Source organism: Rhodamnia argentea, chromosome 4 (assembly GCF_020921035.1).
Source record: "Rhodamnia argentea isolate NSW1041297 chromosome 4, ASM2092103v1, whole genome shotgun sequence".
Lineage (NCBI taxonomy): Eukaryota > Viridiplantae > Streptophyta > Magnoliopsida > Myrtales > Myrtaceae > Rhodamnia > Rhodamnia argentea.
The window spans coordinates 31,218,408-31,234,193 of NC_063153.1; the positions used below are offsets into that span (position 1 = coordinate 31,218,408).

Genomic DNA, 15,786 nt, shown 5'->3' on the forward strand with positions numbered 1-15,786 from the left:
ACTACGAGATGCCCCGGCTTGTTTAACAGCAACGACCATCATGGTCGGTCATATGCCCTGTTGATTTGCCCCATTTTCTGTTGGGACAGGCTCCGTCAGGTATCATAATCTGAAACTGCCCCCTAGTCATGCCCCACGTTGAAAGTTTGACTTCTGGCTTTTAGCGGAGGCTTCACTGCTGTTCTCGATCCTGCGAGAAGAAATCAAAATGTCATTTTCAAAATTTGTCGAACTCTGTAGAGATATTCCCTTTGAGGTCGGGTAGCCTTGGTTTTGCCCCGCCTTCCATTGGCTAATACATCACGATCGAAAGATCGGTTGAGGACAAAGCATGGATTGCCACAACCGGCCAATCGACGGGGACTAGCTCGGGATTTCTAGCTTGCTTTAATGCTCGACGTTCATGTGCAGGGCTGTCTTGGGGTGATCGGGCTGGTGCATAGTTAGAGTTAAAATATTCCCTTTTTCCCCTAAACATATAGTAGATGGATCAGTAAAACAAACAAGGTTAGACCGCATGCCAGCAAATTTTTTTTTTTCCAAAAACACATTTTTTTTCGAACACCTTGGGACGAAAATTCTTGAGAAGCCCAACCCTCGGTGCTTACCATAGATGACAAAATTTTCAATCGTTGGTTATCGTCATCGGGTTGGTTTGGGATACTTCACCAAGATTTCAAAATTTAATGAAAAAGTTCTGTAATTATATTGATATCAAATCAATGAATTACATCTTATTGAAATGCAAATCCTAAAGTGCAACATGAAAAAAAAAGGGAAATCCTAGAAAGCGATAAAGGTTTCCACGTAGGGGAAATGGAAAGACTAAAAAATGATTGCTATTGAGGGCCGGCGCCGTCTCCATCGATGACTCTTCAAATGTCGATCGAATGATGCGGTAGTGGGTTGCTCTGCACATTGGGTTTACCAGCCGGTTGAAATGCAAATGCCCCGGTTTCAAGTAGATCCTGGATGCGATGCTTGAGTACAAAACAATCATCGACCGAATGACCCATTTCGCCGGAATGATATACACACTTTTTTGTGGGATCATACCTAGGATACTTCGGGGGATTGGGACGTTGCGGCTCGGAGGACAACAGACCCTTCTTTCGTAAAATAGCTAGGACTTGGGAAAGTGACCCGGGGAGTGGAGTAAAATGGCGAGGTTTGCGTTGCTGGTGTGGGTTCTGCTGGCTTTGCTGCCCATAAGAGGTCGGCTGCTGGGTGGTGAATTGCAACTTCGAGGCCCGAGCTGGTGCCTTCTATGCATCGATCATGTTGACTTCGGGGACCGACTCCTTCTCCTTCTTACCGGAAAATCTCTTGCTAGATGCACCCGACTCTCCGTACCACCCCTTCTTGAGCCCGGACTCAATTTCCTCTCCCATGGAAATGAGTTTACTAAACGTCCGGACCACCGTAATCAGCATGCATGAACGGACTGCATGCGGGAGAGTTGATATGAATATCTTCATCAAATCTCGCTCCGATGGCTCAAGCATAATTTGTCTTGCCATATTCCTCCAACGAGTAGCATACTCCTTTAGAGTTTCGCCTTTCTTTTGCGCAGCTCTCTCTAGATCTTCCCGCGTAATGGTGACATCAAGATTGAACTTAAAATGCTTGACGAAAAGATTCGCCACCTCTTCCCATGAATCCTTCCGGTTGATCCGGTGGTTAGTGTACCACCTCATTGCAGCATCCTTCAAGCTTGCCTGGAAAGTTTGGATCATTAGAGGTTCATTGGACATATATCTGCTCATGTGCCCCTGGTACATCTCGATGTGTTGAATTGGATTTGAGGTGCCATCATACTTATCAAAAGTTGGCATCTTAAATTTTTCGGGCACTTGAACTCGGGTAAAAATGGACAGATCAACGGGTGGAACACTTTGAGTTCCCTCCACTTCTCGCAACCTGCGGTTGAGCTTTGCCAGCAACTTGACATTCTCATCATTTAAGTGTGGATGATGAACATGGGCTACCGGAGATATACTAGTATCGATCAAAATGACATCATCTAAGTGAAAAGTTGGGTCGGTATCCTTTGCATGAGCCTTGTCGGCACGACGACCTTGGCGAGCTGAAGGTGGAATCTCTTCTCGAGAGCCAACATTGACTTGCTGCTGCTTGGCCATGAAATCATTCATCATCTTGGACATGGTAGCCGCAACATGTTCATTCATTGCATTCATGTGTTCCTTCAGCTTTTCATCAATCATGGCCGCAATCTCAGGCTGATTGGCCATCCTTCTCTTTGTCACTGACCGAGTGTTATAAGAATGTGGAGGATCCGTAGTAAATTACCCGAAAAGAAATTGATCGGAATGAATATAACAAGTAAAAATAGCGAGTCGGTCCATGATATCCTCTAGACCCTAAAACGAAATAAAGGACTAAATCGGGAAATTTCCAATTTCGTCGATCCTCACGAAAAAAATCAATTCAAAGAGTGATTGAAAAAAAAGGTCACATTTACGAACTTAAAGTCACATTAATGATGAAATAAATCAAGAACATTTACGGAGGATAAGAAGGTCGGTCGAACAAGTAGCCTTTATTACAAGAAAAGCCCGTAAAATCATGAAACATAATTACAACTAGGATGAAACTAACTAAGAACAAAACAATGACTCCTAAACATGGCAATCAAGTCATTTTTCTCTTCTTTGTGAGGACACGATCTATAGACGAACGGGCCTCCAATTCTTTCCGAAGTCGTGCATTTTCCTTAGCCAAGGTCTCCATTTGCTTCTTAGCCTTTTGCACGTTCTTCTCATAGGCTCGATCTCGGCTTCGTGAGTGGGCTTCACGGGCATCAATGGGAACTCCGGGCGCATATGGGCTGGTATGAAATGACGCTGGATATATTGGGCTTTAGCATGATAAAGCCTTTCCTTTCCCTCGAGCTCCGCTTCGGGTAGCAATAGTTGGCGAGTTTCGGACTTGAGCCAAACTTGATCGATATGTCCGAGCTCGGTTGCATATTCTTCAGTTGCAACGAATTGGACTTGAACAACATCAGGCCCCGGTGGCAGTGGAATGTCCTGCAAAACCCCATATTGTCGTACCACGCGAAGAGGATGATATCTCGTTACACCTGTAATACCCAACAAGGGTATGGGCTTCCGCTCACCGTGATACAAACGGGCCTCGGAGACTCGGAACCATATAACTTGCCATAAGAAAACCTTAGGACTCGGATCTTTAAGTAAATCAATCCATTGAGAATAAGACAATCCTTTAAAATCTCTTTGCAGTTCTTGAAATTTTGCAATTGGATTTTCATTTTCACTTATTCGAGGTATAATCATCTTAGAATCAAACTCAGCATAATGAGAGAAAAACCACATTTGCAAAAGTTCGGGTGAAGCATGGAATGTCTTATCTCCCTTTTTTATGAAATGAGTCGGGGATATGAAAGTTTCAGCTAGGATAGCATTAATGAAATTCATTCCACTACAAATTTGCCTGACTATCCAAGCCATGGATGGACTGATGAAATTCTTTTGAAGTGGAAAAATTACAAGCCCAAAGAAAGCTAGAATGAAAATCCTACCACGCAAGTATGAACCGCTTTCATAAAAACGCTCAATGAGAAATGAGAAAGGACACATTTGACATTTTTCTTTCAAAATTTTTTCTCATTTTATTTTCGCTAACTTTCAAAAATTCAGCTAAGAAGAGAACCGGATCAATCCCCACACAAGGACGAATTAAATCACTGTCTAAGGGTTTTCCAATGGCAATGCTATATTCTTCCAAAGTCGGAGTGAGCTCGTGCTTACCTAGAATAAAGGTAGCGGTATCCGGGCACCAAAAATATGCAAGTGCTTGCATAACCCTAGTCCGTAATCCGATGTCCAAAAGTGGCAACATATTACCCATACGGCTAAGGACGTAATTTCGTGCATCGGCGTTCAAATGACCCCACATCCGCTTCAACTCGGCCTTCGGAACGTACACAAAACTTTTTTTTCTCCCAAGTCCACTAAGGTTCCTTTTAATTCTTCCGAAAATTAAAGCGATTAATTAATCAAATATTTTCGAAAAAACCAAGGTAAAGTCCCCAGTGGAGTCGCTAAGCTGTCGCGACCTAAAAATTAGGTTTCTAGGCTAATGGATTATCGGGTTAATTATTTAACTAACCTAACTCGGACTCTCCCAAGTCCATACCAAATCGCAACTTAACATGCAAAGATATTTGAATTGGAGTCGCCACTAATCATTTTTGGTAGGTCGATTAGAAATCTAAGTAAATTAGCGGGAGAACTAAATTACTTCTACGAACCGGATATTCTAAGTCCGGGGACTTAATTACACTAGATTACTCTAACGCCCTTTCGGTACCATTTTATTTCATGAAAAATTTTTGTCGGGCAACATTAATTGATTTTAACTTAAGTCACTAACAAAGGTTATCATGCGATTACACAATCAATTAATTGAACATCCAGAAGTCAAGGTAATTGCGGGAAGCATACGCCAAGACAAATTGTTCTCACTTTTGAATTTTTGCCTTTTAATGGGATAAAGACTAACCTATATGCAATGCATGAATTTAATCTAAGATGCAAATGAATTAAATTAAATGCAAGGAAATCCTAAGCATGCATATGAAATTAATCTAACTACATGACTAACCTAGATGACATGCAATTAAATGAAACTAATGTACAAATGATGTTATGATCTAATTAAATGGACCACATGACTTACGAATTAATTGAAGACTTAAACATGCAAAATTCTATATGATCTAAACCTAGAATGCAAATGACATGGCAAACTTGTTTTAATTTTTGTATTTTCGGATTAATGAATGACCCTAAATAAAAATATGTCTAAAGATGATTATCTCACATATTTTAAGGTTCGGGTTTGCCTAATCCCTAACATATTAAAGATAAATTATTTTAGACATGAAAATCAATGCAAATATGCATATTCTATCCTAGAATGCAAATCTAAATTAACTTCTTCTAAAATTAAACTAAACGTACAAATATCTACATGATTTTAATTTAAGGATGCAAATTTATCTAAAATGCAATGCAATATCTTTTAGAATTTTAAATATCACGCAAGAGAATATTCATTCTAAAGATATTATGCCAATCAATCAAGAAAGTGGATATTTCAACCGATTTTTAAAAATATTCCGCGATATCTGAACTCAATCTTTAATCCATAATCTTACGATTAACGATTGAACTCAGATCCTTACCTATTCGAATATTCCATTCGATTGTGTGGTAAGTTACGGATTAGAAATCATTAATCAAATCTGCAATATTTAGAGGTATGCAACGAGTGATAGGCAATGATTTCAAAGGCAAGCAAATATTATGATCTTTGGAATAAGAAATCTTACCTTATCCGCAAAAACTTTCTTTTTCGAATTCGAATTCGAATTCGAGCCAATGGGAGGCTTGCGGATCACTAGAGCTCGTCAACGGCTACATGGCTCGGATGAACACATGACCAAACCTTCGGTGGTGTGGCAACGTCGAATGCTTTTAGCAGATCTCCTTTTGATGAGATTCATCAAATTGCCACTAGAAAAAGCTCCGCATGGTAGGATCGGCTTCAACTACTTCTGAATTCTTTAATAATAATAAAGGCTATGATGCGGAATGAAATTTTGACCAAAAAATTAGCACTTTATGGGATTCGTTGGTCAACCAACACTGGGCAAACTTATGACTCTATTAAGTGTCACCGGAACTCACGAAGGATTGAAGCCTCCCCCTGAACCACGGCTGAACGTCGTTGGCATGAGCTCCTGTGGAAGACCGCACGGTGGCGAGACTCACGTTCAATTCAGCGATAGCAATGGCTGTAGTTCTCGAGGTTCCGCAGCTTCGCGGCTTTCTCCAGAGATAGATCGTCGTGGCTCCAGTTCACGCTCCATCGTAGATCGATGAAAGATTGCGAGGCGAGGGACCTCGGGACGCTCAACGTAGTGTCGAGAGTCGTTGTTGGACAGTCGAGCATCCCCGATTCAGCAACGGATCGGTAGAAACGCCAAGCTGGGTCAATGGCATCAATACTAAAGACGCAGTATCAAGGTCCGACAAGGGGGGAAGTGCTGGAACGCGAGGTAGCGACGTCGGATGAACGTGCGAGAAGAGTTGAATTCTCTCCTTTCATTCTCTTCGGGTATTCACCCGTGTGCCCTACTCTCTCAATATGTGTGTGCTCTCTAGAAATTCTTATTTTTCGGAACTGAATGTGGATCCCCTCTTTTGCACTCTCTCCTTCTAGCTTTCTCTCACGTACCTCACTAGACGACTCCCTCTCTCTGCATTATAATACTATCAAGTCCCTCTTTCTTTTTCAACCAAGCCCCCTTTTTTCAACGAAGCTTCCTATGTCGGACCCTTGAAGGGTCTTCTTATAGGCAAGTAGGCTTGGTTTCGGTTCAGAGAAATCAGATTGCTCCCTCCATTTTCGCCTGCAGATGCGAACGCGCCAAGATCTCTAACAACCCAACTGAAATATATTGCCATACCAAACCAAATCTTTTTCTCTAATTCGTTAACTCGACAAACCCCTTAGAGAATTCGGCCATGAAGGGTTGAACTCCTTTTCATCATGCTTAGTCCCATCAATTTAATTAAGCTCAAATGCTTGAGTCCATCCGTCGTCGGTCCGAATTAAAAATGTAAATGTAAATGCAATGTGATGCTAAATTAAACCAATCTAAGTAACAACTAAATGATTTTAATATTTTTGTTAGAGACTAATATTAGTCCCTAATTTTTATGCAAAAACTAATGACTAAAACGGATAGTCAAAATTTAGGTGTCAACACTTCCTTTTCCGCTTAAGCGAGGAGAGCGTCTCTACATCAGCCTCATCATCCGAGTCATCATCTAACAAGGAAATATGAATAAGTCTATCTGAAATATTGATAGCTTCGGGAGTATGAAAGGACAGAAGAACTTACCGCCAGCAAAGGTAGTTGAAGTCTTGGGATTGCCAATTTTAAGGGTCTTTGCCGAACCTTTCCTTCCTGCCTTCTTCGATGGAGGGACAAAGGGTTTTATCTTCCCACCTTTGAGAAGTGACGAGGTAGCTTCTTCGAAAGGGCTGGCGAAGACAAAGGACGACCACTTGGCTTTGAACGCAGAAGATACCCCGAGATTCGGCAGAATGACAACGGGAATATCCTCGGAAAATCGCCGGTACATCCGGGTAGTAATTTGTGTACAACAGGCAAAAGAGTCGTCATCCTTGATATTGTATACCTTCTTGTTCATCAAAGGAAAATCCATCATACAAGGAATGGGCATAGGCACGGCTTGTCGAAGACCGAACCGACGGGCACAATACTGGGGGAGATATGGTTCAAACCCGGGGAAAAATCTACCTTTTAGGCAAAGGCGAATTGGAAGGTCTCTAGGGAAGAGGATAGATGTCCAAAAATCACGATGGTTGAACCGTTTTATCGTTCTGGAGTTGAAGAGGAAGTTGAACTCACTTGAATGGTAGGGGAAGAAGTCTATCCGACCTGTCTCTTGGGATACTACCTTTTGAAGATAAAAACGCAGAGGTAAGACATTGACAGGGACCTTCAATGGAATAGCTCGAAGCAATCACGTGCCTAAAAGGGAAGGCACACCGGTCGCCTCATAGTTAGGAACACTTTCGAACATAAAAAGGGAGATACAAGATCGCCCAAGCCTGGAGAATCCAAAGCGGACCGGCCAACACACCATCCTCCTCAGACGACGCCATTAAAGAGGCAGCATGAATGATTCCCCTGTACAAAGACGCAAGAACTAGAGGACCAAGGGCAATCTTCTTTCCCTTAGCCGGACCAGAAGCCGGTGCGAGGTAGTCCTTCGACACCTTGACGGTTGGGCTAAAAAAATAAATACTTCGACAACCGTAAAAGAAGGAAAGCCGTCTGCTCGACCGGAGTAACAGTACTAGAAGTTTTGCAATAGGTCTCAAGAAACTTCCCGTACGCAAGAAAGTTGTCGGGAATGGAGATGTCTATCACATTTTCAAGATCATTGACAGGGGTCCGATAAGGAGAAAGGCTAGCAATAGAGAAAACATCCAAAAGGGTAAGAGACATAGGGCCCCATGGGAAAAAGAAGCAGTTGGTCGAAGAGGACTAGAAACTTATGATGGAGCCCAGCAAACCCCTATTTAGGTCGTGGGACAATAGGCTGACTTCGAGTGCCGTCTGTATGCTCGTGATAGTCCAAGAGGAGACAGTCCGCTCATCCTCTCGAAGGCGACAGAACCAAGCGTAGAATTTGTCATCATACAAGGGAAAGCTTCTGAACCGCTGGGCCGGAGACGACCAAATATCTCTTAGAGGGGTGGCTTGAATAGGAAGCTTTTCTCCTTTCCGCGTCGGGAAACAGGACTGAAGAAGTCTTGGAACATGATGATGGTCGAAGAGGCTGGGCCCAAGAATAAATCCAGCATATTCTTGTTGGGCATTCAGAAGTCGGAGAAAATAGTGGTCGGCATCCCAGCTGTTAGACTCGTTGAAGCGATCAATGAACCGACGTTGGGTGAACTTGGAAATCTCGGTCGCCATAGGAAGGAAACTCAAGAAGCCGGGAAGGGTTTAGGGTTTAAGAAAAGCCTCGGAAGAAAGAAGACGACGGCGGAAACCTTTACCTAGGAGGTCAAAAAGGATCAAAGCGCCGTATGAAGGAATGGTTGCACTTCGGAAAGGAAATCGAGGAGGAAAAGGGCAAATCACAGCTGGTAGTTGTCAAATCAAAAGATCTTTTAAAAGAAATAAATCTTCGATTTATATCTTTTAAAGGGGGCATTTGTTAACACCTAAGGTTACCCCCTGGGTGAGGGCAATGTGACGAGCAAGAGCTTTGATCGCCTACGAGTAAGAGCACTAAAGAAAGACTAAGAAGAACCTCGGAAATGCCACGTATCGGAAAAAAATTTGGCAGCATCTTCCTTAAAAGACGAAAGAAGAAGCACGCGAAGAGAGTCATGATCAGAGTGGTTAATGAAAGATTGGCGGTAATCCCCACAAGGTGAAAAGAAAGAGCGCGGAAACTAAGGAACCGCCAAGGGGCCACCCACATGGCTTATCGAAAAAGATTAGAGCGTGGAGCCAAAGAAAATAACCACTCGACAATTACCAGACTTGGTCTATAAATACCTCGCGGCCACAACAAGCAAAGGGACCCCAACAACAAAAAAACACACACAAACACTCGTCTCTATATTTAGCCTTTAGCCCTTAGTTTAGTTATAGCTTCCAGATTCTCATCGTCGATTCAATTCGGGTGAGGTTCATATTCAGAGTTAGGTGTCGTCGATTAAATTACGGCGTCTGCTCATTAGGTTCAATACCGTTGATTCAATTTCGGTGTTGTTCCCATCGCCCATCCCGTCCAATACCGTTGATTAAATTTCGGTATTGTGTCCCGCATCCACTATCCAAGGTCGTCGATTAGATTCCAGCATTGTGTCATACAGTTTTGGTTTGGTCTCGTTGATTAAATTCCAGAGCCAAATCCCAAGTCTTAGTACGTCGAAGTTTATCTCATTGTCGAATGAGCGGGCTGTCGGATTGCCAAGAGTCTGTATCACGTCTTTTGTGTCGATATAAATATCTTTTGCATTTGACACTCTCTATCCAAAATCGACCCAGGACTCCTTATCGGAAAACGAACGGATTAAGTTCGATAAAAGATTCCCTCGTGGATAATCCTCTTGGGCCTCAACCTCACTTGGTCCAAGGCCCGGGAACCCGTTTGGGCTTAGTCGAAGGATTTTTAACGCGCAACAAATAGTCCGAGGCCTCTAACAAAAAAAAAAAAAAAAACAATAGTCTGAGGCCCGAGCCGGAGGCATCCTAGGTTAGAGGAAGAAGACTACGAGCAACAGAGAACAAAGAGGTTTTATTTTTACTTTGTTTTTCATCTTATTTTTCAAATTTGATGTAACTTTTTTATTAAAAACATAGCTTAATTTGGAAAATTCAGTCCACATTTAACTTTTTTTTTTACCTTAATTTGGAACTAAAGAAAATTTGCCACATGGACTTATTTTTAAAGAAAAATCCACTTTAGGCCAAAAAAAAAAAAAATCCATGTAAAATTAAAAAATTAATTAAAAATTACCACGCGGAATGTTTGGCCGGAATTTCTCGCCATTGGCACTTAAATAATCATTTTTTCTTCGATTTGGTACTTAAGTGAGCCTGAAAAAAATTATATTGATACCAAAATGAGCGCCGTACACAAATATTAACACTTGATATGTCCTTACGCCGATTAAAAAGTATAAAGTTGTGTTCATGATTGTGGATTCCTTTACAATGATTCGACTTGGCTTTATATAGCCAATTCATTTTGCAATCGCTTTCAAACGGTTAATATTCAAATCTGAAATTATAACTGCATACCCTTTTTTTTTCGGCTCTATGTTCATAATAAATAATCGTATCTTATCTTATCTTATCGATAAGTGGTTATCACTCTGCAGCTATTGTTGAGCTCAACTTTAGGTTCCACGACTGCATTTCACGATTGCACAAGTGTTTTCAGGAGCTACCGGTATCTCCTCAACCGCCGACTTCCTGGCTTTCAGTCTTCTAACCCTTATCTTTCAGTTAAATTCACTAAGTATCGATCATCAATCAATCGTCAGCAAATGTCGATATCGGTATTCGCTCATCGATATTCATAATCGTCGACAAACTCCTTAGCTTCTAATATCTTGCCGATACTCCAACCGCTCGGCACCTATTCATATATCCGCATAATATGTTGATAGTCGATGCATGTTAACATGCTTTCTTCTCCTGACCTTTTGTCTATGTCGGCATCATATCGATTGAAAGGACCTCGTCATTAGGCTCAAGACAAGGACCAAGGGTAGAAGTGCTTTGTCTTGAATACTGTGGACGATGCTGAAGTTGGGATTTTGTACTGGCGAGCTCATAAAATAGGACGAAATATTTTACAATTCTATGTCCGTTTTCTCTTTTAGATGGATAGATAAAAGGGTGATGGGGACGGCCGGCGTTAGTGACCCCCTCTCTCAGCGTCACTTTTAGGATTCGCACCCTAAGAAATTTTCAGTTTGAGCCACAATTACTCCTTGTTATTTGCGATCAATTTCATCGCAACCTATCAAGATGCTAGCAATTAGGAAATCTCTCCACAGGAAACTTTCTATTCGCGAAAAAAAAAAAAAAACCTGACAGAAGTCCTGAAATACATCAAACTATCAAGTTTTATGATCTAAATGTACAAAAAAAATTAGGAATGAGGGTCGTGCAGCGTAAGTTTTAGTACTCATTCCAACACATGACCCAGTTAAGTGATGGGACAAGTATGAAGCAGACAAAATACTAACAAACGGTGGGCTATAGACCTCCGCAAAGTGTTGGTAGAATACCGGCTTCATTTACGTTCATTATGTTACATAAAAGCATCTCGCCGCATAAAATTGGTGAAAAAATTACACAAATAATCCTTGAACTTTGGTCAAATGTACAATATTATCCCTGAACTTAAATTAATGGTAAAACAACCTTGAACATTTTCATACATTTTATGGACTAAGTTAAATATGTTTCAAAAATTCAAGGATCATATTGAACAAATTGAAAATTTGGAGATCACATTACCCATCGAATTAAAGTTCGGAGACATTGCATGTTGGGCCAAAATTTAAGAACCATTTGTACCGTTATTTTAAAATTGTTAATGGGACTATACTACGCAACACAACATTTTATTCGGTCATCAGAACCAGATGATAGTTTAAGGTTACCGTTAAGAGGCTGTGGACAAAATATGAAAAGAGATACAGTAAGAGGTTTGCGATATAATATCCATGGTTTTTAGCTGCTTCAAATCCACTGAGTCCCCAAAGCTCAGTCAGGTTCTTGCAGCCTCGGGCCAGCATAGATTTTAAGTTCTTACGTTCTAACAAATCAGATAAACTCTCGAGTGACTTGCATACCGAGATATCCAGAGATTTTGATTCTTCGGACCCCGGGATCTCCACAAATTCACGACGATCTCTCGCTACTAATTGCTCTAAATATTCGAATTTTGAGTTGCATCATTCAGTAGATAGCTTTTCGCATTAAAAAGACCTTCTGCAGACTCTCGGTATCATGGAGCTTCATCGAGAAGTTGATGTTCAACTTTCCCAAGGTGTCGGATCTGGTATACTTGAGGACCATATTTTCAGTCAGCTCATAGCATTCTGAGATCCAAATGTTGGCCTGAATTTGAACTTACCCCGATTCCAAGTACCAAGCTTCAAAAGTCTTGGGATATTTCTCAGTTTCATGAGGGCGCCAATTGGCTCCAGAAGTTGAGTGAAATTTGTACAAAAACTCAAGTCAAGGTTGGACAAATAATGAATTAACAGTACTTGCAATTCTATAGGTAGCTCCTCGAGATTCTTACAGTCCCCAGAGTCCAAGGAAATGGGGACTCTCGACCTGCCCGATACAAGAGGAAATTCCTGCCAACCAGTTTCAACATTCAAAAATTAGAGTCTCCAAATTCTTAAAAGGCTGACCAATAAGCTTGAGAACGTTCAGCTGCTTTGCCATCTAGAGATGTATGTATTTTGGGATTGGTACTGAAAACAAGTGGATTTCGAAATACAGAGAAGAGTATATGCTTTTCCATCTCACCATAACCGAAATCCATCCTCTGCAGTACTTTGAAGTAGTGCTCCGTGACAAATCTGAGTAAAACTAATTTTCCTAGATGAAAATTGTTTGCAATAAAAAAGATGTACGACAACTCTCCCACAGAAGCCATCTTAAATTCAGATAATAATTTCGTACAATCTCCAGCAAAATTTTCACCTCTTACTTTTGACGAACCACAAGTTACTACCAATTCAGAATACATTCAGCACCCTTGGTCAACTATTTCATCTGTGCCATCTCTCTCGAAACAAATGGCCTGAACCTTTTCAGAACCCTACAAGCAAACACTGGATATCATTAGTACTGCATCATATGTTTGAGAAAAAGTTCAGGCCAACACAACGTATATGACATATTGCTTAACACATTCTCGCATATGAAGCTTTACACATGAAACCATATTTGAACGTATCCACACAACATAGACAACTGCAGACAGTAAAACAAGCACAATAACAACAGTAACAGATATAACAAACACAAGGAGTGCCAAGATTAGAACTTGTAACCCGTTCTGACATCATTTCAGGCAATTCTTCTTCTTTAAAGATCAAGCTGTTAAAAGCAAGACAACAATATGTAGTCACAAAACCGTTGAAAATGATCTGATTATCTACTTTCTCATAATATCATTATGACAAAGTGTCTGTTTGGTAAAGCTGTGGCTTTGCTGTGGTTGTTCGCGTTATGACCGTGCAGTGAAGCATTGTAATTTTGTGTCTCTAGAAGTACATGTTTTCAAGCTGCAATATCCCTTTCCATTTCCAGATTCTAGATTTACCCCTGAAAACTTTTTATAACTGTATTCAAAAGAGGGGAAGAGAAATATCCATAGGAACAGGAGCGCTCTTGCCACTATGCAAAAGGAGGATAAAATATCAACAAATGCTACATACGGAATTAATAATTACATAGGAGCTAAGAGAGAAGGGAAAAATAGGTTGTAGGTTACCTTTTTCGCTTCTAGCACTTTCAAGGCTTCCTCAAAGATCCAGAGGCCAGTTCTCCTGCTCATCCTTCTAGGCACAAAATGAATATCTCTTGATTGACTATATCATTTTCTCACCACCATATGTTACTCTTCTAAGCTTCAGTTTTTCAATTACCAAATTGGATGAAAGCCATGGTACTCCAGCAAATTTGTTATCCATGATGATTAAAAAAAAAGCAATGTTGAGAAATATTTGTTGATATCCATGTTCTAATGCGTCAAAACTTATCTTCAATATCTTTTAAACATCTCTAAGTTCTCCTCCTATTTTCTTAATTGGATTATACTCACAAATATGAGCCTATAACCTCGAGAGCCAAAGGAAATCCTTCTTCAAGGTTCATACTCGTATTATAGTCTAATCCAAATTTCACCTTGATCAAGCACAGTTTTAAATTCAAATGTAACGATGATCCTACTTCCCGACTTATCATCGTCGACAAGAATGTTCCGTGCTTGAGCTACAATGCACAAGTTCTCCGCAGGTGAAAATACGTTTTGCCAATGCCGCCCATGCCGTAAGTTCCAATTGTTTGATTACTGTCCAGCAATCCGATAATCTTCTTCATATGAGCATCAATTCCAACAGGAACATCTACCCGAAAACCTTGTCGTAACTCACTCAGAACCATTTCAACAACTATCCTTACAAATTCTCCTTGGTGCCTATCAATAAACACCACAGGAGAAATTAAACAATCATACAGAATCAGCAACATATCGCAAAGGATTATAAACAAACTATATTTCAATTCCACCAGTGACGAATTTAGGATTACAGCAACAAGATCTCATTAAACGAAAATCCACAAGTTCAGATGTTGATGAAATTACATACCCATTAGCGATTTGCGCTGACTCCCATCGTTGCAAGAAGCTGACATCTCTGAGCGCCTGTTGCCATGCCTCTACCTCCCTTTGCTCAAAGCACATCTCATGTGAATGGAAGGCCTCCCCGAGCCTCCCCGTCAGGTTCTCGACTCCTTCATAGATGGGCATGAGCACGTGCCCCGTGCTCTCCCTGTTCTCCACCATCTGAACGAACTCGCAGGGGCACCATTTGCCGGCAGCGTAGTTCTCAGATAGGATGGGGATCAAAATCGCGGACCCCACGATCGCGTCCAGAAGATGCGAGCCGAGCGGGCTGCCCATCGGGAGGTCCTCGGCGTCCGTGGACGCGAAGGTCGGCGCGGTCGATCCCGCATCGACGAGTCTGGTGCAGATGTTACGGGCGATGCCCTTGCGAGTATCCGAACCTCCAAAGCTCGAGAGCTTGTCGTACTCATGCTCTATTGACCCCCGAGAGCTCCGAACTTCTCCGGAACTCATGCTGTCGGTGGGCATCTTCCTCACGAGCAAAGAATTGTCCGAAACTGGTGGACGCTGCATTTGGATGGCGACTCTGGTTTTTACCAGGAACCATCCGATTCTCTCACTCTCTCTCTGTTTAGAGCAAAACCCTAGTCTTAGAACGACTGGAGGAGCGAACTGAGGAATGAAGTAGAATATATATTGCCAAAATCTGACCAACATGGTATTTTTTAACAGTTTCTCCATCACTCCTTTCCGAGTTGGAACAATGATATAAGACGACCCATAATTTTTTTTCTTCAACTTCAATGGAGTCCTAATTTGATTTTTCAATTGAGACCCTAACTTGGGAAACTCCACTCGATTGAGTCCTTTCATTGAAAATTTCAACAACGTCAGTTCACGTGACCGTAATTTATATTAACTTTATGTTGAATTCACCATATTGACATGCAAGAGCAAGTATATGATTTCATGTCATCTCTCTCGACCCAAAAAAGGAAGAAGCAAAAAGAAGAGGTAAAAATAGTTGCTTCGTTCAAAGAGAATGATGGGAGAGTTTCCACCATTATTTTGGTCTCATGAACATTGATGTGGCAATCCTAATTAGAAAAATGCACATACTACAAGGATACGCTTGACAAAATGATAATGTGAAACAGACTTTGAAAAGTTTGGAGTCAGATTAAACAAAAAAAAGGTTCAGGGATTGCATTAAAATTTGAGAAAAGGTTGAAGGACTGGCCATATAATTATCTCTTTCAAGTTATGCTTAGTTGGCAGAACAAAGAGGCCATTT

The 15,786-nt window shown here is 41.2% G+C and overlaps 2 protein-coding genes across 7 annotated transcripts in view; both read right to left on the bottom strand.

Annotated features, from left to right (window-relative positions):
* LOC115749653 (toll/interleukin-1 receptor-like protein) overlaps positions 1–15,125 on the bottom strand; it is a 35,688-nt gene extending 20,563 nt beyond the window's left edge. The window contains exons 1-4 of one of the 3 annotated variants that reach the window (XM_048277722.1): positions 14,515–15,125; positions 14,051–14,342; positions 13,638–13,701; positions 12,772–12,959 (exon numbers count right to left, since the gene is read on the bottom strand). In XM_048277722.1, the coding sequence (XP_048133679.1) occupies positions 14,138–14,342; positions 14,515–15,065 (756 nt within the window). In that variant the 5' untranslated portion in view covers positions 15,066–15,125 and the 3' untranslated portion in view covers positions 12,772–12,959; positions 13,638–13,701; positions 14,051–14,137. Of the gene's footprint in view, positions 1–12,771; positions 12,960–13,637; positions 13,702–14,050; positions 14,343–14,514 lie in introns of those variants that run through there. The other 2 variants (XM_048277721.1, XM_030686559.2) reach the window with 2 other exon arrangements.
* Positions 1–15,786, bottom strand: part of LOC115749655 — a 145,755-nt gene that overhangs the window by 74,625 nt on the left and 55,344 nt on the right. The window contains exon 1 of one of the 4 annotated variants that reach the window (XM_048277725.1): positions 15,133–15,160. The exons of 1 other annotated variant lie outside the window; for it this stretch is intronic. The gene's annotated coding sequence lies outside the window, so the exon portion shown is untranslated. Of the gene's footprint in view, positions 1–15,132; positions 15,161–15,786 lie in introns of those variants that run through there. 2 more of the 4 variants (XM_048277724.1, XM_048277723.1) reach the window with 2 other exon arrangements.